Raw genomic sequence first — 20421 nt, 5'->3', positions numbered from 1 at the left:
TTCATTGTCGCTCTCGTCACTTTCATCCGGAGGCAAATCCCCCGCTGAGCCCTCTTCAACACGCAGCAGTCCAGCCTTTCGAAACCCGTTGATGATAGTGGATCTTTTGACAATGCTCCACGCTGTCTGGACCCACTGGCAGACTTGACCATAAGTTGCTTTTCGCATGCGGCCCGTTGTAGTGAAGGATTTCTCCCCACTTGTCATCCAAGCCTCCCGCTGAACACGGAGTGCCACCTTAAATGTACGATTTACACTGATGTCGAGTGGCTGCAAATACTTTGTTGTACCCCCAGGAATCAGGGTGACAAAATGACTACCGTAATCAGAATGATGGGTAGTTTGAGAGCGCTCGATTTTATCTAAACAGTAAACAAAAATAGTTGTTTGACCTTAACCCGTTCGGCAATTTCATTGGTCTAATGAAAGCTTTATGCCGCCAAAAAACTGAGCACGTCACAGAATGCGTTTTGTTTTTAGAAAAAAAATTGAAAGCGGGAAAAATCCATATATTAGCCGCGTCATTGTTTAAGCCGCGACGTTCAAAGCCTGGGAAAAAAGTTGCGGCTTATAGTCCGGAAATTACGGTATGTTCAATGTCAGCTAGCTAACATTAGGCTATAACGAGCAACGCAAATGGATTTCTGAGATACTAATAATATTACGACACAGATCATACATGTAATGTTAGCTAGCGAGCCAGCAATCTAACATTTGCTAGCTAGCTAACAGTACGTTTTAACTTGCAATGATAACGACTTGACAAAATTAGAAACATATATATCTGACAATGTAGCTAGACTTTTTGCAGTTGCAAACCGTAATCTGGCTTTTTTATGGAGGTTTTGGAGCAGTGGCTTCTTCCTTGCTGAGCGGCCTTTCAGGTTATGTCAATATAGGACTCGTTTTACTGTGGATATAGATACTTTTGTATGTTTCCTCCAGCATCTTCACAAGGTCGCTTGCTGTTGTTCTGGGATTTATTTGCACTTTTCACATCAAAGTACGTTAATCTCAAGGAAACAGAACGCGTCTCCTTCCTGAGCAGTATGACGGCTGCGTGGTCCCATGGTGTTTATACTTGCGTACTATTGTTTATACAGATGAACGTGGTACCTTCAGGCGTTTGGAAATTGCTCCCAAGGATGAACCAGACTTGGAGGTCTAGCATTTTTTTTCCTGAGGTCTTGGCTGATTTCTTTTTGATTTTCCCATGATGTCAAGCAAAGAGGCACTTAGTTTGAAGGTAGGCCTTGAAATACATCCACAGGTACACCTCGAATTGACTCAAATGATGTCAATTAGCCCATCTGAAGCTTCTAAAGCCCTGACATCATTTTCTGGAATTTTCCGAGCTGTTTAAAGTCACAGTCAACTCAGTGTATGTAAAGTTCTGCCCCACTGGAATTGTGATACAGTGAATTATAAGTGAAATAATCTGTCCGTAAACAAGTGTTGGAAAAATTACTTGTGTCATGCACGAAGTAGATGTCCTAACCGACTTGTAAAAACTATCGTTTGTTAACAAGAAATTTGTGGAGTGGTTGAAAAACAAGTTTTAATGACTTCAACCTAAGTGTATGTAAACTTACGACTTCAACGGTATATCTTTCAAAAAAGCCGCAGTTGCAAGGATCATCTACACATATTGAGCAGCTCATGTTATAGACAGAAGCGTGCTACATGGCAGACCAATCCGAACTCATCTCTGGGCATGTCCAGCCCATCCATTAACTCAGCCAATCATGTCTCAGAGCTTTACGGACAATGCCTCCTGTCTTTTTCCAACTTGTAAATAATGATCTTGCTGAGAGTTTATTTACCTGTAATAATTATTATAAATTAGCTAAAGTTAAGACGTTGTCAGCTACATGATATGGTCATAATTTGAACTGGTTAGCCAGCTCACTTAACGTTAGCTAGCTGAGCTAAAACGCTGTAAACAAACCAAAACATTGTTTCCGAAAGTTGCTTTTAGTTGCCTGATTTGCTGGATTGACGTATACTAAAAACATGTTTGTTTTTTCCTCAAAGATTTTTTTATTTGCCATTCTTTATGATTATACAGATAACACAGTCAGAACAGGTTGAAGGCAAAACACACACGAATCCCCTTCCAAATCAAACCCACCCCAACCCGCCCATGCTCTTACAGAGCCCCACCCCAAAACCCGACTTAAAGCGGGCATGATATACAATCAGTAATAATCAAATAGTAAAAAAAAGATATTAAAAAACAAAAAGTAGTAAAAATAGTTCTAAAAAATTATACATTTGGGTTGGTTTATAGAGTTGGGAAATTAGCTGGGTCCAAGTCTTCTACAAAGAATAGGAAAGGTTGCCAGATATTATAAAATGGAGTAGTGTATTTTCCCTAGCCTGAGATGTCGCATAACTTCCTTTATCCAATTGGTTCTAAAGCGAGTTCAGGGAATCCATATTGTGCATGTTTAATAATGTATAAATCAAGCTTATGCCCCCTTTGATATAAGGGCTCACTTTAAAAATAGAATCTAGAAGGGAGGCAGGTGGGCGTGATGAGAAGTGACTACAGTATTTTTATTTAATTTTATTTGACCTTTATTTATCTTGGCAAGTCAAGAACAAATTCTTTTTTGCAACGACGGCCTACCAAAAGGAAAAAGGCCTGCTGCGGGGACGGGGGCTGGGATTCAAAATAAAAAATGAAGTACAAATATAGGACTAAACAGACACTACATAAAGAGGGACCTAAGACAACAACATAGCATGGCAGCAACACATGACAACATAGCATGGTAGCACCACAACATGGCAGCAGAACAAAACATGTTACAAACATTACTGGGCACCGATAACAGCACAAAGGGCAAAAACGCAGAGACAACAATACATCAAGCGAAGAAAACACAACTGTCAGTATGAAGATACAAAACAACACAATTGTAGGTATCTAAAGAAATGGGATCTAGGAATATTGAACTTTCGTACTAACTGTTCAAAAGATGCAAAATCCATATCAATGTACAAGTCATTCAGTGAGGAGATCCCTTTTTCAGATCAGATATGAAACACCCGGTCTAATAATGGACAGAATGTATGGTTCTTTAATAACGGAGCAGAAGTTGAAAATCCACTGAGACCAAATGATCGCCTGAACTGTTTCCAGATTTGAGAATGTTTCAGAATAGGGTTTTTAGTGTATTTGGAAACAGGTTAATGCAAGTTTTGATAGGTTTTGGGCCTGTAACATCAGGGATTTCTGGCATCCAATATAGAATGATACTTATATTAACTGCCCAGTAATAATATTGAAAGTTTAGAAGTGCTAGACCACTCTGGGGTGAGATCTCTGCAATATGCTCTTACATATCCAAGGGTTTTTCTTGTTCCAGATAAATGCAGATATCAGTTTATCATCTATGGAGATAAGGTAATACATACATTTTAACAGTGTTAATCCTTTCACCAAAGAAAGAGAAAGTTAATCCCAGCGTTCAAAATCGTGTTTAAGGCGGAGTGTCAAGGGAGGGACATAGTACTTTGAAATCGTGTGTGACCCAAATTCCCAAATATTTCCATTTCTGTGTAGTCACCCTTAAAATAAGTTTGCACGGCAGAAGGATTAATAGGCATCAATTAACTTTTTTGTAGATTAACCTTATACCCGGATATTTTACCAACTGTCTTTAGTAGAACCTGGATCTCTGGAAGACCAGTTAAAGGGTCAGATGTATACAGTAGCATGTCATCCGCATAGATTGACACTTTATGCTCTTAGCCCCCTCTTCGAATACCTTTGATAGTAGTGTTATTACGTATTGCTAAAGGCTCGATTACGATGGCAAACAGTTGAGGGGAAAGAGGACCACCCTATCTTGTCCCACGTTGAAGTTGGAGATAGGATGAAAGGTTCATATTTGTGTGCACTGCAGCCATAGGGGAGGAGTAAAGGACTTTGATCCAGGACATCAAATTGGGACCGAATCCAAATAGTTTGAGAGTATAAAAAAGATAATCCCGCTCCACCCGATCAAACTCCTTCTCAGCATCAAGTGATAACAATATCTCTGGAGTGTCAGATGAAGAGGGATAATAAAATATATTATAAAGAAGTCTGATGTTGAAAAAAATATGTATTTTTTATTAAACCAGTTGGATCTGTAGAGATAATGGAGGGAAGGACTGACTCCAAAGAGCAGGCATCGCTCAAGAGTCATTTTTTTCAGAATAAGTGAAATACATGCCTGTCTCATTGTTGCGGGTAAAGAGTTTGAGGAGAATGATTCCTCAAATACAGAAAGCAAGAGAGGAGAAAATTTATCTGAGAATTATTTTAAGCTTTCAATCTGAAATCCATTGGGTTAAGGTGATTTACCACACTGCATAGATTTAATTGCCAACACTCTCTCTTCCACAGAGCACTGTTCTTCTTATTCAGCATCTAGCTCAGGTTCAACTGTAGAAATATATAAGTTCTCAAAGAAGGTGTCGAGTAAGGTAGCATTACCAGTGGATTGCGAAGTGTATAATTGTGAGTAAAAGTTATGAAAGCATGAATTGATCTCTAAATGATCAATACATTTGTTTCCCAGCTCGTCAGTTATCTCAGCTTTGGTTTGATTTGCGGTTCTCCGACGCAGCTGATGTGCTAGCATTTTTACTGATTTCTCTCCATGTTCATCATTTTGTAAACAAGATTTGCTCATTTGATTTTCAGCTTGTCAAATTGAAAGGAGAGCAAACTCTGTCTGAAGTGTCAAACTTTGTTTTATTAAATCTGAGGATGAAGAGTGTGAATATGCCATATCCAAATCCAAGATTTTATTTGTAAGTTCCCCTAGACATTGAATATTTCACTTAATCTTGCACTGTACAAAATATTTTGGCCCCTTAAATAAGCCTTCATTGATTTCCATACTGTGCTAAATACGGCTGCTAGAATCCTGACTAGAACAAAAAAAATGGATCATATTACTCCAGTGCTAGCCTCCCTACACTGGCTTCCTGTTAAGGCAAGGGCTGATTTCAAGGTTTTACTGCTAACCTACAAAGCATTACATGGGCTTGCTCCTACCTATCTTTCCGATTTGGTCCTGCCGTACATACCTACACGTACGCTACGGTCACAAGACGCAGGCCTCGTAATTGTTCCTAGAATTTCTAAGCAAACAGCTGGAGGCAGGGCTTTCTCCTATAGAGCTCAATTTTTATGGAATAGTCTGCCTACCCATGTGAGAGACGCAGACTCAGTCTCAACCTTTAAGTCTTTACTGAAGACACATCTCTTCAGTAGGTCCTATGATTAAGTGTAGTCTGGCCCAGGGGTGTGAACGGAAAGGCTGGAGCAACGAACCGCCCTTGCTGTCTCTGCCTGGCCGGTTTCCCCTCCTTCCACTGGGATTCTCTGCCTCTACCCCTATTACGGGGGCTGAGTCACTGGCTTACTGGTGTTCTTCCATGCCGTCCCTGGGAGGGGTGCATCACTTGAGTGGGTTGAGTCACTGACGTGGTCTTCCTGTCTGGGTTGGCGCCCCCCCTTGGGCTGTGCCGTGGCGGAGATCTTTGTGGGCTATACTCGGCCTTGTCCCGGGATGGTATGTTGGTGGTTGGAGACATCCCTCTAGTGGTGTGGAGGCTGTGCTTTGGCAAAGTGGGTGGGGTTGTATCCTACCTGTTTGGCCCTGTCCGGGGGTTTCATCGGATGGGGCCACAGTGTCTCCTGACCCCTCCTGTCTCAGCCTCCAGTATTTATGCTGCAGTAGTTTATGTGTCGGGGGGCTAGGGTCAGTCTGTCACATCTGGAGTATTTCTCTTGTCTTTTCCGGTGTCCTGTGTGAATTTAAATATGCTCTCTCTAATTCTCTCTCTCTTTCTTTCCCTCTCTCAGAGGACCTGAGCCCTAGGACCATGCCTCAGGACTACCTGGCTTGATGACTCCTTGCTGTCCCCAGTTCACCTGGCCATGCTGCTGCTCCAGTTCCAACTGTTCTGCCTGCAGCTATGGAACCCTGACCTGTTCACCGGACGTGCTACCTGTCCCAGACCTGTTGTCCCAGACCTGCTGGAACCCTGACCTATTCACCGGACGTGCTACCTGTCCCAGACCTGCTGTTTTCAACTCTCTAGAGACAGCAGGAGCGGTAGAGATACTCACAAAAATCGGCTATGAAAAAGCCAACTGACACTTACTCGTGTTACTGACTTGTTGCACCCTCGACAACTACTATGATTATTATTATTTGACAATGCTGGTCATTTATGAACATTTGAACATCTAGCCCATGTGCTGTTATAATCTCCACCCGGCACAGCCAGAAGAGGACTGGCCACCCCTCATAGCCTGGTTCCTCTCTAGGTTTCTTCCTAGGTTTTGGCCTTTCTAGGCAGTTTTTCCTAGCCACCGTGCTTCTACACCTGCATTGCTTGATGTTTGGGGTTTTAGGCTGGGTTTCTGTACAGCACTTTGAGATATCAGCTGATGTAAGAAGGGCTATATAAATACATTTGATTTGATAGGAGACATTTCAGGAGTTTGATTAAGCTTGTGAAATAGCTCAATTTGAGATTATATAAAAGCAACAAAGGGTTCTTCAGATAGCAGTAGTGATTTAAGCCGCCAAGGGCGATAATTAGGCTGTGTATTTGGTATAAGTAGTTTCATAATAAGGGAAGAATGATCTGAAATGACTAGAGCTTGGTAATCACACTCCGTGATAAGTGGCAGAAATCTATTGTCTAGGAAAAATGTGTCTATACGTGAGAAGGTCTAATGAACTGGCGAGAAAATCTAATACTGAATTAGCTGAATTGCAGATACCGTCTTTGATGAAGATGATACCCATACAAGAGCTACGATCCAGATTGGGCGACAATACAGAATTCATATCACCACCTAGTATTAAGTGGTGTGTATCCATATTTGGTAATCGAGAAAATACATTTGTGAAGAATTAACTGTTATCCCAATTTGGTGCATAAATGTTAGCTAAGATAACATGTGTTTTATACAGTACAGTCTTCCTACTACAATAATGAAATGGCCTGCTGAGTCTTGTCCCATCACACCCTAGCGACTCCTGTGGCGGGTCGGGCGCATGCACGCTGACATGGTCGCCAGTTGTACAGTGTTTCCTCCAACACATTGGTGCGGCTGGCTTCCGGGTTAAGCAAGCAGTGTGTCAAGAAGCAGGGTTGTAACTCGGATGACACATGATCCTCAAGCTTCGCCTCTTCTGAGTCCGTACAGAAGTTTCAGCGATGGGACATGACTGTAACTACCAATTCGATATCACGAAATTGAAAAAAATACAATATAAATGAATACGTCTGGTATGAAAAAAAAAACCCACCCTTGTCACCTAATAGAACAAGGTAACTGCTAATCCCCATGCAAAGATATACACACGATGTGCTTGTAGCGGGGAACACTAAACCTAACGAGTAGAGAGCCGTGCTGAAATAGTGAAGGATTTAAAACAAGTTGCGCAATACAAATAAGGAATACTTATTTTCCCTGAATATGGCTACCATCGAGAAATTAAAATGAGCAGCTTCATGGTAATAAAATAAAACAAAAGGAGAATTGACTCACCAGAACTAAGGCCCTAACGTTACCTAATAAAAACAACGTCAACCAATGGTACGACTAACGTTACCTAATAATAACAATTTCAACTGATGCCACTGGCAATGTTATACAGTATCTACAAAAGAGAGACTGAGTCTGCAGACACATTTGTCCATTAAGCTATTCGCCAAATAGGTGAACATTCAGCCATTTGCTTCGTCCGACCTCGGTAGAATGTTCGCCTTTACGAAGGCCATCACCTTATGGGGGTCTTAGAATTCCTTCTCTGTGCTGTTCCATATGGAGACGGAGAGGAAAAGTCTCACCATACCGAACGTCAGTCCGTCCACGGACTCTTGACATCATTGAAAGCGGCACGGTCACGAGCAACGCTGAGGGCATAGTCTGAGAAGATAGAGATGGACGTTCCATTGCATCGAAGTGGGTCAAATTCTCTGGCATGCCGAAGAACATCAATACAATCCTGATAGTAGTGTAGTTTAGCCACAATGATGAAGTTTTCCACCAGGCTTTCTTATTTGAGAGCCCCAATGTGAGCGGTCTAAAAGGATGTCTTTATCCATTTTGAGGGCTTCCTTCAATAACTTTGAGACCGATGAAGTACAACTTGAGCCTGTGTCCTCAGCCACACCCATGATCCTGATTTTGGATCTTCGCATATGATGTTGTAAATGTATGTATTGTTCCTTAAGGCTAGTCACATCAGTTTTGAGCTCCTTAACCTCGTTTTGTAGCATAGTCATGTCGTCTGATTATGTTGACAAGCCTTTTTCCATGTTGGAGACGGTTTTCTTTACTGTATCCAGTTCAGTATGAACCATTGCTGTATGCTTTGCGAGTTCATTCTTGACTGCTTGTAACTATGACTTAACCTGTTTAGGATAGGGGGCAGTATTTTCACGGCCGGAATAAAAAACGTACCCGATTTAATCTGGTTATTACTCCTGCCCAGAAACTGGATTATGCATATAATTGTTTGATTTGGATAGAAAATACCCTAAAGTTTCTAAAACTGTTTGAATGGTGTCTGTGAGTATAACAGAACTCATATGGCAGGCCAAAACCTGAGAAGATTCTATACAGGAAGTGCCTCTCTGACCATTTCTTGGCCTTCTATAGCCTCTTTATCGTAAACAGAGGATCTCTGCTGTAACGTGACATTTTCTAAGGCTCCTATAGGCTCTCAGAAGGCGCCAGAACGTTGAATGATGACTCAAGCTCCTTTCCCTGGGCGGAAAACAGTAGCGCATTTGGATAGTGGTCGATCTCAGAACAATGACACGGGTGCGCGCGTGCACGTGAAGAGTCCATTTTACATTTTCAGTGTTTGAACGAAAACAACGTCTCCCGGTCGGAATATTATCGCTATTTTACGAGAAAAATCGCATTAAAAATTGATTTTAAACAGCGTTTGACATGCTTCGAAGTACGGTAATGGAATATTTTGAATTTTTTTGTCACGATACGCGCATCACCCTTCGGATAGTGTCTTGAACGCAAGAACAAAACGCCGCTATTTGGATATAACTATGGATTATTTGGAACCAAAACAACATTGGGTGTAAAGTAGAAGTCCTGGGAGTGCATTCTGACGAAGAACAGCAAAGGTAATCCAATTTTTCTTATAGTAAATCTGAGTTTGGTGAGTGCCAAACTTGGTGGGTGTCAAAATAGCTAGCCATGATGGCCGGGCTATCTACTCAGAATATTGCAAAATGTGCTTTCACCGAAAAGCCATTTTAAAATCTGACATAGCGATTGCATAAAGGAGTTCTGTATCTATAATTCTTAAAATAATTATGTTTTTTGTGAACGTTTATCGTGAGTAATTTAGTAAATTCACCGGAAGTTTTCGGTGGGTATGCTAGTTCTGAACGTCACATGCTAATGTAAAAATCTGTTTTTTGATATAAATATGAACTTGATTGAACAAAACATGCATGTATTGTATAACATAATGTCCTAGGAGTGTCATCTGATGAAGATCAAAGGTTAGTGCTGCATTTAGCTGTGGTTTTGTTTTTTGTGACATTATATGCTAGCTTGAAAAATGGGTGTGTGATTATTTCTGGCTGGGTACTCTCCTGACATAATCTAATGTTTTGCTTTTGTTGTAAAGCCTTTTTGAAATTGGACAATGTGGTTAGATAAAGGAGAGTCTTGTCTTTAAAATGGTGTAAAATAGTCATATGTTTGAAAAATTGAAGTTTTGGGATTTTTGAGGAGTTTGTAATTCGCGCCACGCCCTATCATTGGATATTGGAGCGGTGTTCCGCTAGCGGAACATCTAGATGTAAGAGGTTAATAAAATTGAAGTCCTCACTAAGCGCCTCGAGTTTCGAATTGAGTATAGATGAAATGTCCGCTCTGAGGGCAGCAAGAATCTTGGCCTTCAAATCCTTGGTGTTCATTTTATCGCCGAGCCGAAGGGAGGAGCCGCTGCTCCCACTTGTTAAAAAACTCAAGCTCCTCTTCTTTGGCCTAGTATTTTCCCTTTTGTCAGTGACTCCGGTGAACTTAAACTTTTGCAGGTTATGTGCCATTTACGGATTAAAACAAAATTTGAACAAAGTAAAGCAAGTCATTGAAAGGTTGTGTTTCCTAGTTCTTTTTGGGTCAAAGCACAAAGAAAGTACTAAATAAAAGCAATTTCAGCAGGAGCTCAGAAAAACATGACCTACTCCATGGCTTGCTCACTAGCACCCCCCTTAACCAAATGTATTTTTAAAACGGATGAGTTTATTGGTGTTAAAATACACCAGTTATGCTATTTTGGACCACCAGGCTGCTGACGTCACGCAGCCTGTAGTTTTTGTGTTTATACTTTTTCATAATGACAACAACAAGTTAGATGACGGACAAAAATGTAATGTTCATGATGTCACTGCGACAACTGCCTACAGACATGTCAATAGACGTAGTATAAACCAGCCTTTAGTCTTGAAATATTTGGCTGTTTAGTACACTACCATACTCACTGTTTAGCACATGGCCTCACATGTGAATCCTTAAAGAGATGGTTGGGGCCAAGGCTTTTTTTACTGTAGCTATGGGTTGGGATTATGGTTCATTGTTTAGTTAGATAGCTAGCTACATGTCTAAACAAAAGACTCCACTTTGCAAGAGAATGATTACATGATCCATCAAGTTAGCCATCAATTGAATTTCATGAACATGTGTACATGTCTAGACAATAGTGACCCATCCACTTAGCTAGATGTATTTATTTCCCAGAGTTTTTCCTTATTGTAAAGAGATGGGTGGGGCTAAGGTTTAAGAGGGTGTGAACGATGCTGAATGAGTGTAGACAAAGAAGAGCTCTCCAGTAGGTGTACCAAAACATTCAAGGGCCATTTTCTCAAAAGGGGGGTTTCAAGTTTATCAACTTTCAAAGCAGAATTACTTTCCCATTGTTCCTCAACTGTAGTGTATGATATACCATTTTCTAGCTCCGAGTCTCTACTTTTATCCAATGTAAAAAACACAATTTCAGATTTTGCTACATAAGACTGAATCGAGCTGGTTGTACATGTGTATTGAAAGGGGAGGCTAATGTGTGTTTTTGTGCGCTGATGGACAGGTGTGGGAATATTGTGATGTTTATTGGGCGTGGTGGCTGTGTTACTTTTGTTGTTTCTGTTCGTTTTGTGTTTATAAATAAAACAACTTAAAAGGAAAAAAAACGATAAAGCAACACCTCACAGCACAAAGCCTTTCCCCTATTTGACCTAGAATTCTGTATGCACTGATATGTAGGCTATGTGTGACATTTAAAATGTATGTAGTTCTAACCTTGAGCTGTTTTTGTCTATTCATGTTCGGTATCATGTTTCGGTTTCATGTTGTGTGTGGACCCCAGGAAGAGTAGTTGCTGCTATCACAACAGCTAATGGGGATCCTAATAACATACCAAATACTCCCTGTCTTTCTCCACCTCCCTCTCATCAAACTCACTTCCTTCTTTCCTCTCTTTCTCGCTCATCCAAATTCACTTTCTCCCTCTCTTCCCCTCCATCCCTCCCTTCCAAATTAATTTCCCCCACTCATCCATGTTACCCTCCTCCTCTCTCTAGCCCCTGGGTCCTGTCTCTGCTCCCGACTAGCATTCCCTGGAGCCCTAATTACTATATAAGCGTTGACATCGACAGCCACTATCAATCACATCACTATGTCGCTTCTGATCACAGTTATGCTTTAGTGTGTGTGTGTGTGTGTGTGTGTCTGTGTGTGTGTGTGTGTGTGTACACGTTTTACTATACTTGTGAGTACCAAAAGTCCTTATAAGAATAGTAAACCAACTAAAATTCTGAGAAGTCAGGACATTTTTCCGGTCTTCACTGTGAAAGACAGAAATATAATCAGGTCAGGAGAATCCACCCAGATAAATCTCTGCCGTTTTTTGTGACGGGGCAGTCTGCTTTTGTCTCTCACCGTTGCTCCACACCAAGGCAGCCCTGTCCCCATGGGCCACAGAGATATGAGACACTTACATTAGGCCACATAACATAATCTATAGTAGAAATACACATGCCTGGATGAATAGGTTTCAGCATAGCGCAGAGCAAGCTATCCCATTAGCCATGAATCTGAGGCCTACTCCTACTGAAAGGGTGGAAGAGAGGTGGAGACACTAAACAGATATATCTGTGAGCGCTGACAGTACATCTACAGAGAGGAAAACCTGCACCAGAGAGGGACAGACACAGTGACTGCCTTCGATTTGCAGAGACTGCAACTCTTCGTTGTGAAAGTGCATGGACGTAACTGGTGTATATCTTGGGGGGATGACATGGAATCCTTTGACTCGCGTGTCATTGTAATATGTGGGCCCTTCTGGGACCTTGGCTTGGCCCAACCTGCAAGCCGCCAGCCACCACGTTTCTAATCTCCTCTCATCTCATTATTTCTTTCTCAAAACGGGGAGATACAGAGTAGAGACCAACACACACACACACACACACACCTCCTCCATCAATTTATTACCCAGCAGCAGCCGGGCTCCCCGTTTTGTTGGGCGGGCAGAGGGCCCTTAACAGGTTCAAGTGGAGCACATCATTGCCTCCTCCTCCAATATACAGTACCAGTCAAAATTTGACACACCTACTCATTCCAGGGTTTATCTTTATTTTTACTATTTTCTACGTTGTAGAATAATAGTGAAGACATCAAAACTATGAAACAACACATATGGAATCATGTAGCAACCAAAAAAAGTGTTAAACAAATCAAAATATATCTGAGATTCTTCAAAGTAGCCACCCTTTGCCTTGATGACAGCTTTGCACACAAACTTTTGACTGGTACTGTAGGTGCAGAGAAGAAATAAATGCCAATTGCCTGGACTGGCTACCACCATCTAAAAGTTCAGTCAGTTCTATTTGAAGAGCACACCACTTCCACTGAGAGACAGTTCTGTTACTATGAAGTCTGAATGTCAATTGAATTTTGAAGCTTTGGGGGGTTTATATACTGTTATTAGGAAGGAAGTGTTTTTTACAGACTCAGATTAAGTATTTAAAAGAAGGTGTCTGAAAGGACAATGTGTGACTCATTGTTTTGGCAGCGATGTATGGGAGTCTGAGGAAAGGATTATGTTCTGCATTGATTTGATTGCTAGACAACCGGTTCCTCCAAACCCCGAGACTCTCAAGCTTGTCAACCGACCCATTTTCTGAAGAGACAAACAAAAGATGAGGAAGGACTTCTACATTTTCCAATCAATGATTCTGGAGGCTGGTCATGACTCATCTACATCGCAACCATGACAATCTTTGTAGATGTACACAAACACACACCCACACCATTCACACAGCACTTGGATATGTCAAGACAGAGCTGTTATCCAGCGTGCTACATGGCCAGGTTAATCCAGCCGTGCCAGTGTTTACAGCTGTGTGTGTTGAACCCAGACAATACCAGCCCTCAGCTGCTGGAAGCTCACTAAGCTGTTAACTCTCAATTCTTCTGGCAGGCGAGGCGAGCACCACCACCTCCTCCTCCTTCACCTAGCAGCAGGTCACAGTACAAGTCTCTGGATAACACCTCCTCCAACCTGGCAACTGCTAACACCTGGACTGACTGTACGTACTAATCTGGCAACCACTGGCTGCAGCCCGAGGACACGCAGGCAGGGCTCAGGCAGCTCTGAGGGATGATAACAAAAACAGAACCCAGTCAGTCTTATGATAAAGAGAAATAACCTGAGAGAATTAGAGGATTGATTCAGACGATCCCTTCTGTTACTTTGCGTACGGTAAAACCATAGCAAACAATTCTGTTAATTAACTGTATTATATTGACTACTCACATCACTGTGGTAGTGTATAATTATTGTATAATTTCATTGTATCAAGTCTGTGTTCTATTCTAAGAGATCAGTTCTTACATCTGCAAATGTGTTTTTAACCCGTATTTAAAGTCATTCCTCCCTAGCAGCAGAGCTGCCACATTAGCAGACACTATCAGGCCTGCCAGTCAGGGCTGCAGCCTAACCCATCTCTGGGATGGCTCCTCAGTGCCAAGGCTTGGATGGTAGAGCAGATGAACCAGGGCTTTCAAACATGGAGGAAGAACAGAAATTCACCATGCTAACAAGAGCACATCTAGACCAGGCAGAGGGAGTTGTAGAGCCGCAGACCTCCTTCTCCTTTGTCGTTCAGTCCCCTCTACTGAGCTATGATGGAGCTCTTAGCGCACGCGCCCCACACACACACACACACACACACACACACACACACACACACACACACACACACACACACACACACACACACACACACACACACACACACACACACACACACACACACACACACACACACACACACACACACACACACACACCCACCCTCATTGCTGGACTCCACAGACCCCATGGCTTTCTGAGATAGGGGGGCCTTACTGTAGTCCTTTTTTTGTCAGAGGGAAACAGGTTGTGATTGTGGGTGGTAGTGTGTGTGTCTGTGTTTGGGGGAGGGGGGGGGGGCAGTTTGTGTGTACTTGCACAAGGTACAATGCCTTCGGAAAGTATTCAGACCCCTTGACTTTTTCCACATTTTGCTATGTTACAGCCTTATTCTAAAATTGATTAAGTTGTTTTTTCCCTCTCATCAATTTACACACAATACCCCATAATGACAAAGCAAAAACTGTTTTTTACACATTTTTGCAACAGCAATATCACATTTATGTAAGAATCCAGACCCTTTACTCAGTACTTTGTTGAAGCGCCTTTGGCAGCGAATACAGACTCAAGTCTTCTTGGGTATGTCGCTACAAGCTTGGCACAGCTGTATTTGGGGAGTTTCTCCCATTCTGCTCTGCAGATCCTCTCAAGCTGTCAGGTTGGATGGGAAGCATTGCTGCACAGCTATTTTCAGGTCTCTCCAGAGATGTTCAATCGGGTTCAAGTCCAGGCTCTGGCTGGACCACTCAAGGACATTCCAAAGCCACTCCTGCGTTGTCTTGGCTGTGGGCTTAGGGTCATTGTCCTGTTGGAAGGTGAACCTTGGCTCCAGTCTGAGGTGATGATGCTGCCACCAACATGCTTCACCGTAGGGATGGTGCCAGGTTTCCTCCAGACGTGACGCTTGTCATTCAGGCCAAAGAGTTGAATCTTGGTTCATAAGACCAGAAAATCTTGTTTCTCATGGTCTAAGAGTCTTTAGGTGCCTTTTGGCAAACTCCAAGCAGGCTGTCATGTGCCTTTTACTGAGGTGTGGCTTCTGTCTGGCCACTCTATCATAAAGGCCTGATTAGTGGAGTGCTGCAGAGATGGTTGTCCTTCTGGAAGGTTCTCCCATCTCCAAAGAGAAACTCTGGAGCTCTGTCAGTGACCATCGGGTTCTTGGTCACCTCCCTGACCAAGGCCCTTCTACCCCGATTGCTCAGCTTGGCCAGGCGGCCAGCTCTAGGAAGAGTCTTTGTGGTTCCAAACTTCTTCCATTTAAGAATGATGGAGGCCACTTGGTACCCTTCCCTAGATCTGTGCCTCGACACAATCCTGTCTCATAGTTCTATGGACAATTCCTTCGACCTCATGGCTTAGTGTTTGCTCTGACATACACTGTCAACTGTGGGACCTTGTATAGACAAGTGTGTGCCTTTCCAAATCATGTGCAATCAATTGAATTTACCATAGGTAGACTCCAATCAAGTTGTAGAAACATCTCAAGGATGATCAATGGAAACAGGATGCACCTGAGCTCAATTTGGAGTCTCATAGCAGTGTCTGAATACTTATGTAAATAAGGTATGTTTTTTATTTGTAATACATTTGCAAAAATGTTTAAAAATCTGTCTTCGCTTTGTCATTGTGGGGTAGTGTGTAGATTGCTGAGGATTTGTATTTATTTAATCCATTTTAGAATAAGGCTGTAACGCAACAAAATGGAGAAAGCTAAGAGGTCTCAATACTTTCCAAAGGCACTGTATGTGCTTACATACTAGTCCCGTGTGGCGCAGTTGGTAGAGCATGGTGTTTGCAACACCAGGGTTGTGGGTTCGATTCCCACAGGGGACCAGTATGGAAAAAAATGTATGAAATGTATGCCTTCACTACTGTAAGTCGCTCTGGATAAGAGCGTCTGCTAAATGACTAAAATGTAAATGTACATGCATACGTACAGTATGTGAATGTATACGTGTGTGAGATAGAGGTAGAGTTTTATTTTATGGAGTACAAGAGCATCAGCGGAATAATCTGCACACCAATGAGGGGTGTCTGCTTGGCGGGGGTGAAGCAGTGGTGGGCCGTAACTTGTGCCTTACAAAACGTTACTGGCCATTTCACCTTTATTAATGGCCATGGGGGTGTGATGCTGGGATGCTGTGATGCATGGGCCATCTTGATCACAGATGCATCTATGTACAAGAAGTACTTCACTCAATCAGAAACTCCCTGGGTATTACTGCCTGGCCGAAAGACAGAACAGGTAAGACTCCTCAGAAATTACTAAAAATAACGATCAAATAAAATATTATTTGTCACATGCTTCATTAACAACAGGTGTAAACTAAACAGTGAAATGCTTAATTACAGGTCTTTCTCCAACAATGTTAAAGATTTAAAAAAAAATACAAATAATTTAATAAATACACAGTGAAAAATGAATAACAATAAAGAGTAAAAATAACTTGGCTCTATCCAGGGAGTACCAGTAAGAGTCGATGTGCAGTGCTACGAGGTAATTGAGGTATCTATGTACATAAAGTAGGGGTAAAGTGGTTAGGCAACAGGATAGATATGACAGTAGCAGTGGTGTATTTGGTGAGTGTGAAAGTGTGTGTGGCGTCAGTACGCATGTGTGTGTTGGGGTGTAAGTATGTGTGAGTACAGTCCAATGTGTGTACATAGAGTCAATGCAAAAAAGTGTGTGTTGGGCTGTGTATGTACACTACAAGTATGTGCACACCCCTTCAAATTAGTGGATTCGGCTATTTCAGCCTCATCCGTTGCGGACTGTCGTATATGCCCTGCTAGAGCTGAAATTTGACGAACTGACTTGTTGGAAAGGTGACATCCTATGACGGTGCCATGTTGAAAGTCACTGAGCTCTTCAGTACAGGCCATTCTACTGCCAATGTTTGTCTCTGGAGATTGCATGGCTGTGTGCTCCATTTTATACAACTGTCAGCAACAGGTGTGGCCGAAATAGCCAAATCCACTAATTTGAAGGGGTGTCCACATACACTATATATACAAAAGTATTTCCCTTTCAAATGTTAATTTCTCCTCCTCATACATAATCATAACTCCTGAGGTAGCTGGTGGGATATTGCAGCTAGGGTTTTTTACAGCATTGTAGGGGGTCCAACTGGCCTGCTCTCCCTAATCTAGAGAAGCGATTGAAGCAATGGATTGCTTTAAAGGAATGCTGGAGCGATGCAACTGGACTCCTGGGGGGGACGCATGCTTCTGGCTGCCCCAGTCCCAGAGTTGCAAATGAGATAACTTACAGAATCACTAATTCATTTTGGCGGGGACTTAGCCAGCATCAGTGAAATCTCTTGTTGATTCCATTTGACACAAGGTTCCATAGCTGTACCCCAGTCTTTTCTTAGTACATGCCCTTGTTCTGCATTGAATGGACTTTAAAATGTTGAATCATAATGCTTTTTCTGACAGATTTTTGGTGTTTACAGACTGAAGGTAAATGCTTGTTGAAGCGTTTTCAAAAGTGCATATCTGTTAATAAATTAAAATTGGCATAACAAGAGGAGCGAGGGCCTCCATCTCCCTCACAGTTTGTGCCCCATTAATGACAGTAGGAGCTCCCGAGTGGCGCAGCTGTCTAAGGCACTGCATCTCAGTCCTAGAGGCGTCACTACAGACCCTGGTTCGAATCCAGGCTGTATCATAACCGGCTGTGATTAGGAGTCTCATAGGGCGGCGCACAATTGGCCCAGCATTGTCTCGGTTAGGGTTTGGCCGTCATTGTAAATAAGAATTTGTTCTTAATCTTAACTGACTTGACTAGTTAAATAAAAGGTACAAAATAAAATAAATAACAATGCTTTGACCAATCAAAGCATTCATATTCTGAATAGGGAATTGTATCCAGTAATGAAGCCTGCAGTGTCTGGGTCTACGCATGGCAGTAGTTCTGTGACCATTTATCCTACGAGATAAAGAAAAAAAAAAACACTGACTGTAGGTGGAAGAATGTGTGATGTGAGAGCACAATAATCCCTACAATAATGTATTCTCACTCAACAGCCATGCTAACCCTTGCCCAGTCCCCCTTAGCTCCAACAAACAACTTACCTCATAATAGTGATAAGTAACATAAGAAATGTCAAGGTCCTTATTGCCACTATTATGGTTCATCACTAACGTAGCTCCCCCTCCCTGAGTGTACTGAACTACCTCTGTTTAGTAAAATAGTACCTAATAATGGCATAATAGAAACCCAGATATGATGCCAAACACATGCCCACATGAACCCCTCTGGGTCTGGGTAAACACTGATGGCACAAGACCCCTCTCCATCCATCCACCAGAAAGCTTGTTGCTGTGGAAGGTTAATGGGTTACTTCAGGATTTTGGCAATGAGGCATTTTATCATCCCATAGTCAGATGAACTCGAGGATACCACAAGTGTCCAATATGAAGGAAGTTAAGCGGTAGTTTTGCGAGCCAATACTAACTAGCATTAGCACAATGACTGGAAGTCTATGGGTATTTGCTAGCATAGACTAGCAGTCATTGCACTAACGCTAGTTAGCAACTTACTTCAAACCGCACACAGACATAAAAATTTATCCACGAGTTCATCTGACTCTGGGGAAGTAGATAAGGGGCCTCATTGCCAAAATCCCTAAGCATCCCTTTAAATCACAACTTCAGCTTTGTCAACAGTTCTCACCTGAGTTCATCCTGACATAACTAACTCAATAACACCGGTTGACTTTATCAGCTTTAAACAACACTTAATGACTTTAGTTTAATCTTATTGATTGTGCATGCTGCCATGTCCATCATCCACAACACTAATGTCACTCAATACATTCGCATCCTGAAAAAACTCCATACAGTGATGCAGGAGCTATCATGATTCTACTTCAAGTCCTCTCTCAATTATGAATGGCCTTATAAGGCAAAGGTGTATCATTGATTGTGCACATCACATACATCATGAACATGTATACCACTGAGGATTTTGGATGTCATTTAGATGTAATAAACAGTTACGATTGTATGCAACACCTAATCAAATTGTTACCGTAACACCTCTGTTCAAGAAGCCTTTTGCATGTATGGTCAGTGAATTCCATACCTGCCACGAGCTGGACGGGATCTCCGCGAATTTTCCGAGTCCTCCGAAGGTGTAGCATCTGTACATGTGGTCCAGGGACTCCGAGCAGTGCCAAAGTAAGCCGAAGCTCACCGAGTCCTTGTTTTTCAGATGGTCCTTGACAATCCACGCAGGGGATATAAAACTGAAACTACAGATAGCGACCAGAGCGGAGGACAGAAGGACCCAAAAGCAGCCCACACAGCTGAACATTCTCGCAGCTTGGGGCAACGAGTAGCTCGGAGACAGCTCGATCCCAACCCCGGCTTCTTTCTTCTTCCGATCCAGCAACGAATGCATTTGGAGCTCACACACCCAGAAAAGATCAGCTGAAGCTCTCCCCCAACAAATATTACACCAACAGCCTCCTGAAGCAAGATAAATAGTTAATTTGTTATCCGTAAAGATGATTATTTAAAGGGATATTCCCGTGACCTAAACATCGGCTCCTGATTTCATAAAATAGTCAAACATGAGCACGTCTAGGTAAACAAGCTGCCACCTCAACAATAAGTAATGTCTACTTTAAATAGGCTATCCGCTACTATACTTGAGAATATAGAAATGAGTCACCGCAGGACACAAAAGATGTTTGTAACACGCACCCGAGACACATACGTAACTGTCAGTCCGTAGGATGGTCGCCACCTGGAACTATCAAATACTCTATCGAATTTTACGCACGAGATTAAAAATTAAACATATGGTTAGTGTTGCAGTTCTCTTTATAGGTCCGGTATTTGAGTCGCCGCGCTTTTTGCTCAGCAGGAGAAGCCGTGATTTTGGTTAAGCGTGGTAACCAGTGGGCTTCACAACAAAAGTCTCCACATTGACGCGCGCGTTATTGTGCGCTGTGAATACTCAGGTGGGCGTATCCCCATCATGAGAAATGTTGTAAACCTTCCCTTGTGTCCTCATGTTGCTTAGGATATCAATTTGATGAGTGATATTAAACCATTACGCATACAAATTTTACCAAAAATAAGCAAACGTGCCCATATTTTACTGCAATTGTCTTTGGAAAACAAGAAAAATATGTACAGTGAAATACAGTAC

General features: G+C 42.2%; 1 protein-coding gene across 1 annotated transcript in view; it reads right to left on the bottom strand.

Annotated features, from left to right (window-relative positions):
* Window positions 1-20229, bottom strand: part of LOC106567973 (LHFPL tetraspan subfamily member 7 protein) — a 220206-nt gene extending 199977 nt beyond the window's left edge. Inside the window, exon 1 of the mRNA XM_014137902.3 lies at window positions 19348-20229. Within this exon, the coding sequence (XP_013993377.1) occupies window positions 19348-19665 (318 nt within the window). The 5' untranslated portion in view covers window positions 19666-20229. The remainder of the gene's footprint in view (window positions 1-19347) is intronic.
* Window positions 20230-20421: the final 192 nt, after the last annotated feature.

The sequence above is a fragment of the Salmo salar genome, chromosome 13 (assembly GCF_965601325.2).
Source record: "Salmo salar chromosome 13, fSalSal1, whole genome shotgun sequence".
In the NCBI taxonomy this organism is placed as follows: domain Eukaryota; kingdom Metazoa; phylum Chordata; class Actinopteri; order Salmoniformes; family Salmonidae; genus Salmo; species Salmo salar.
This window is presented reverse-complemented; position numbering and strand designations above follow the sequence as displayed.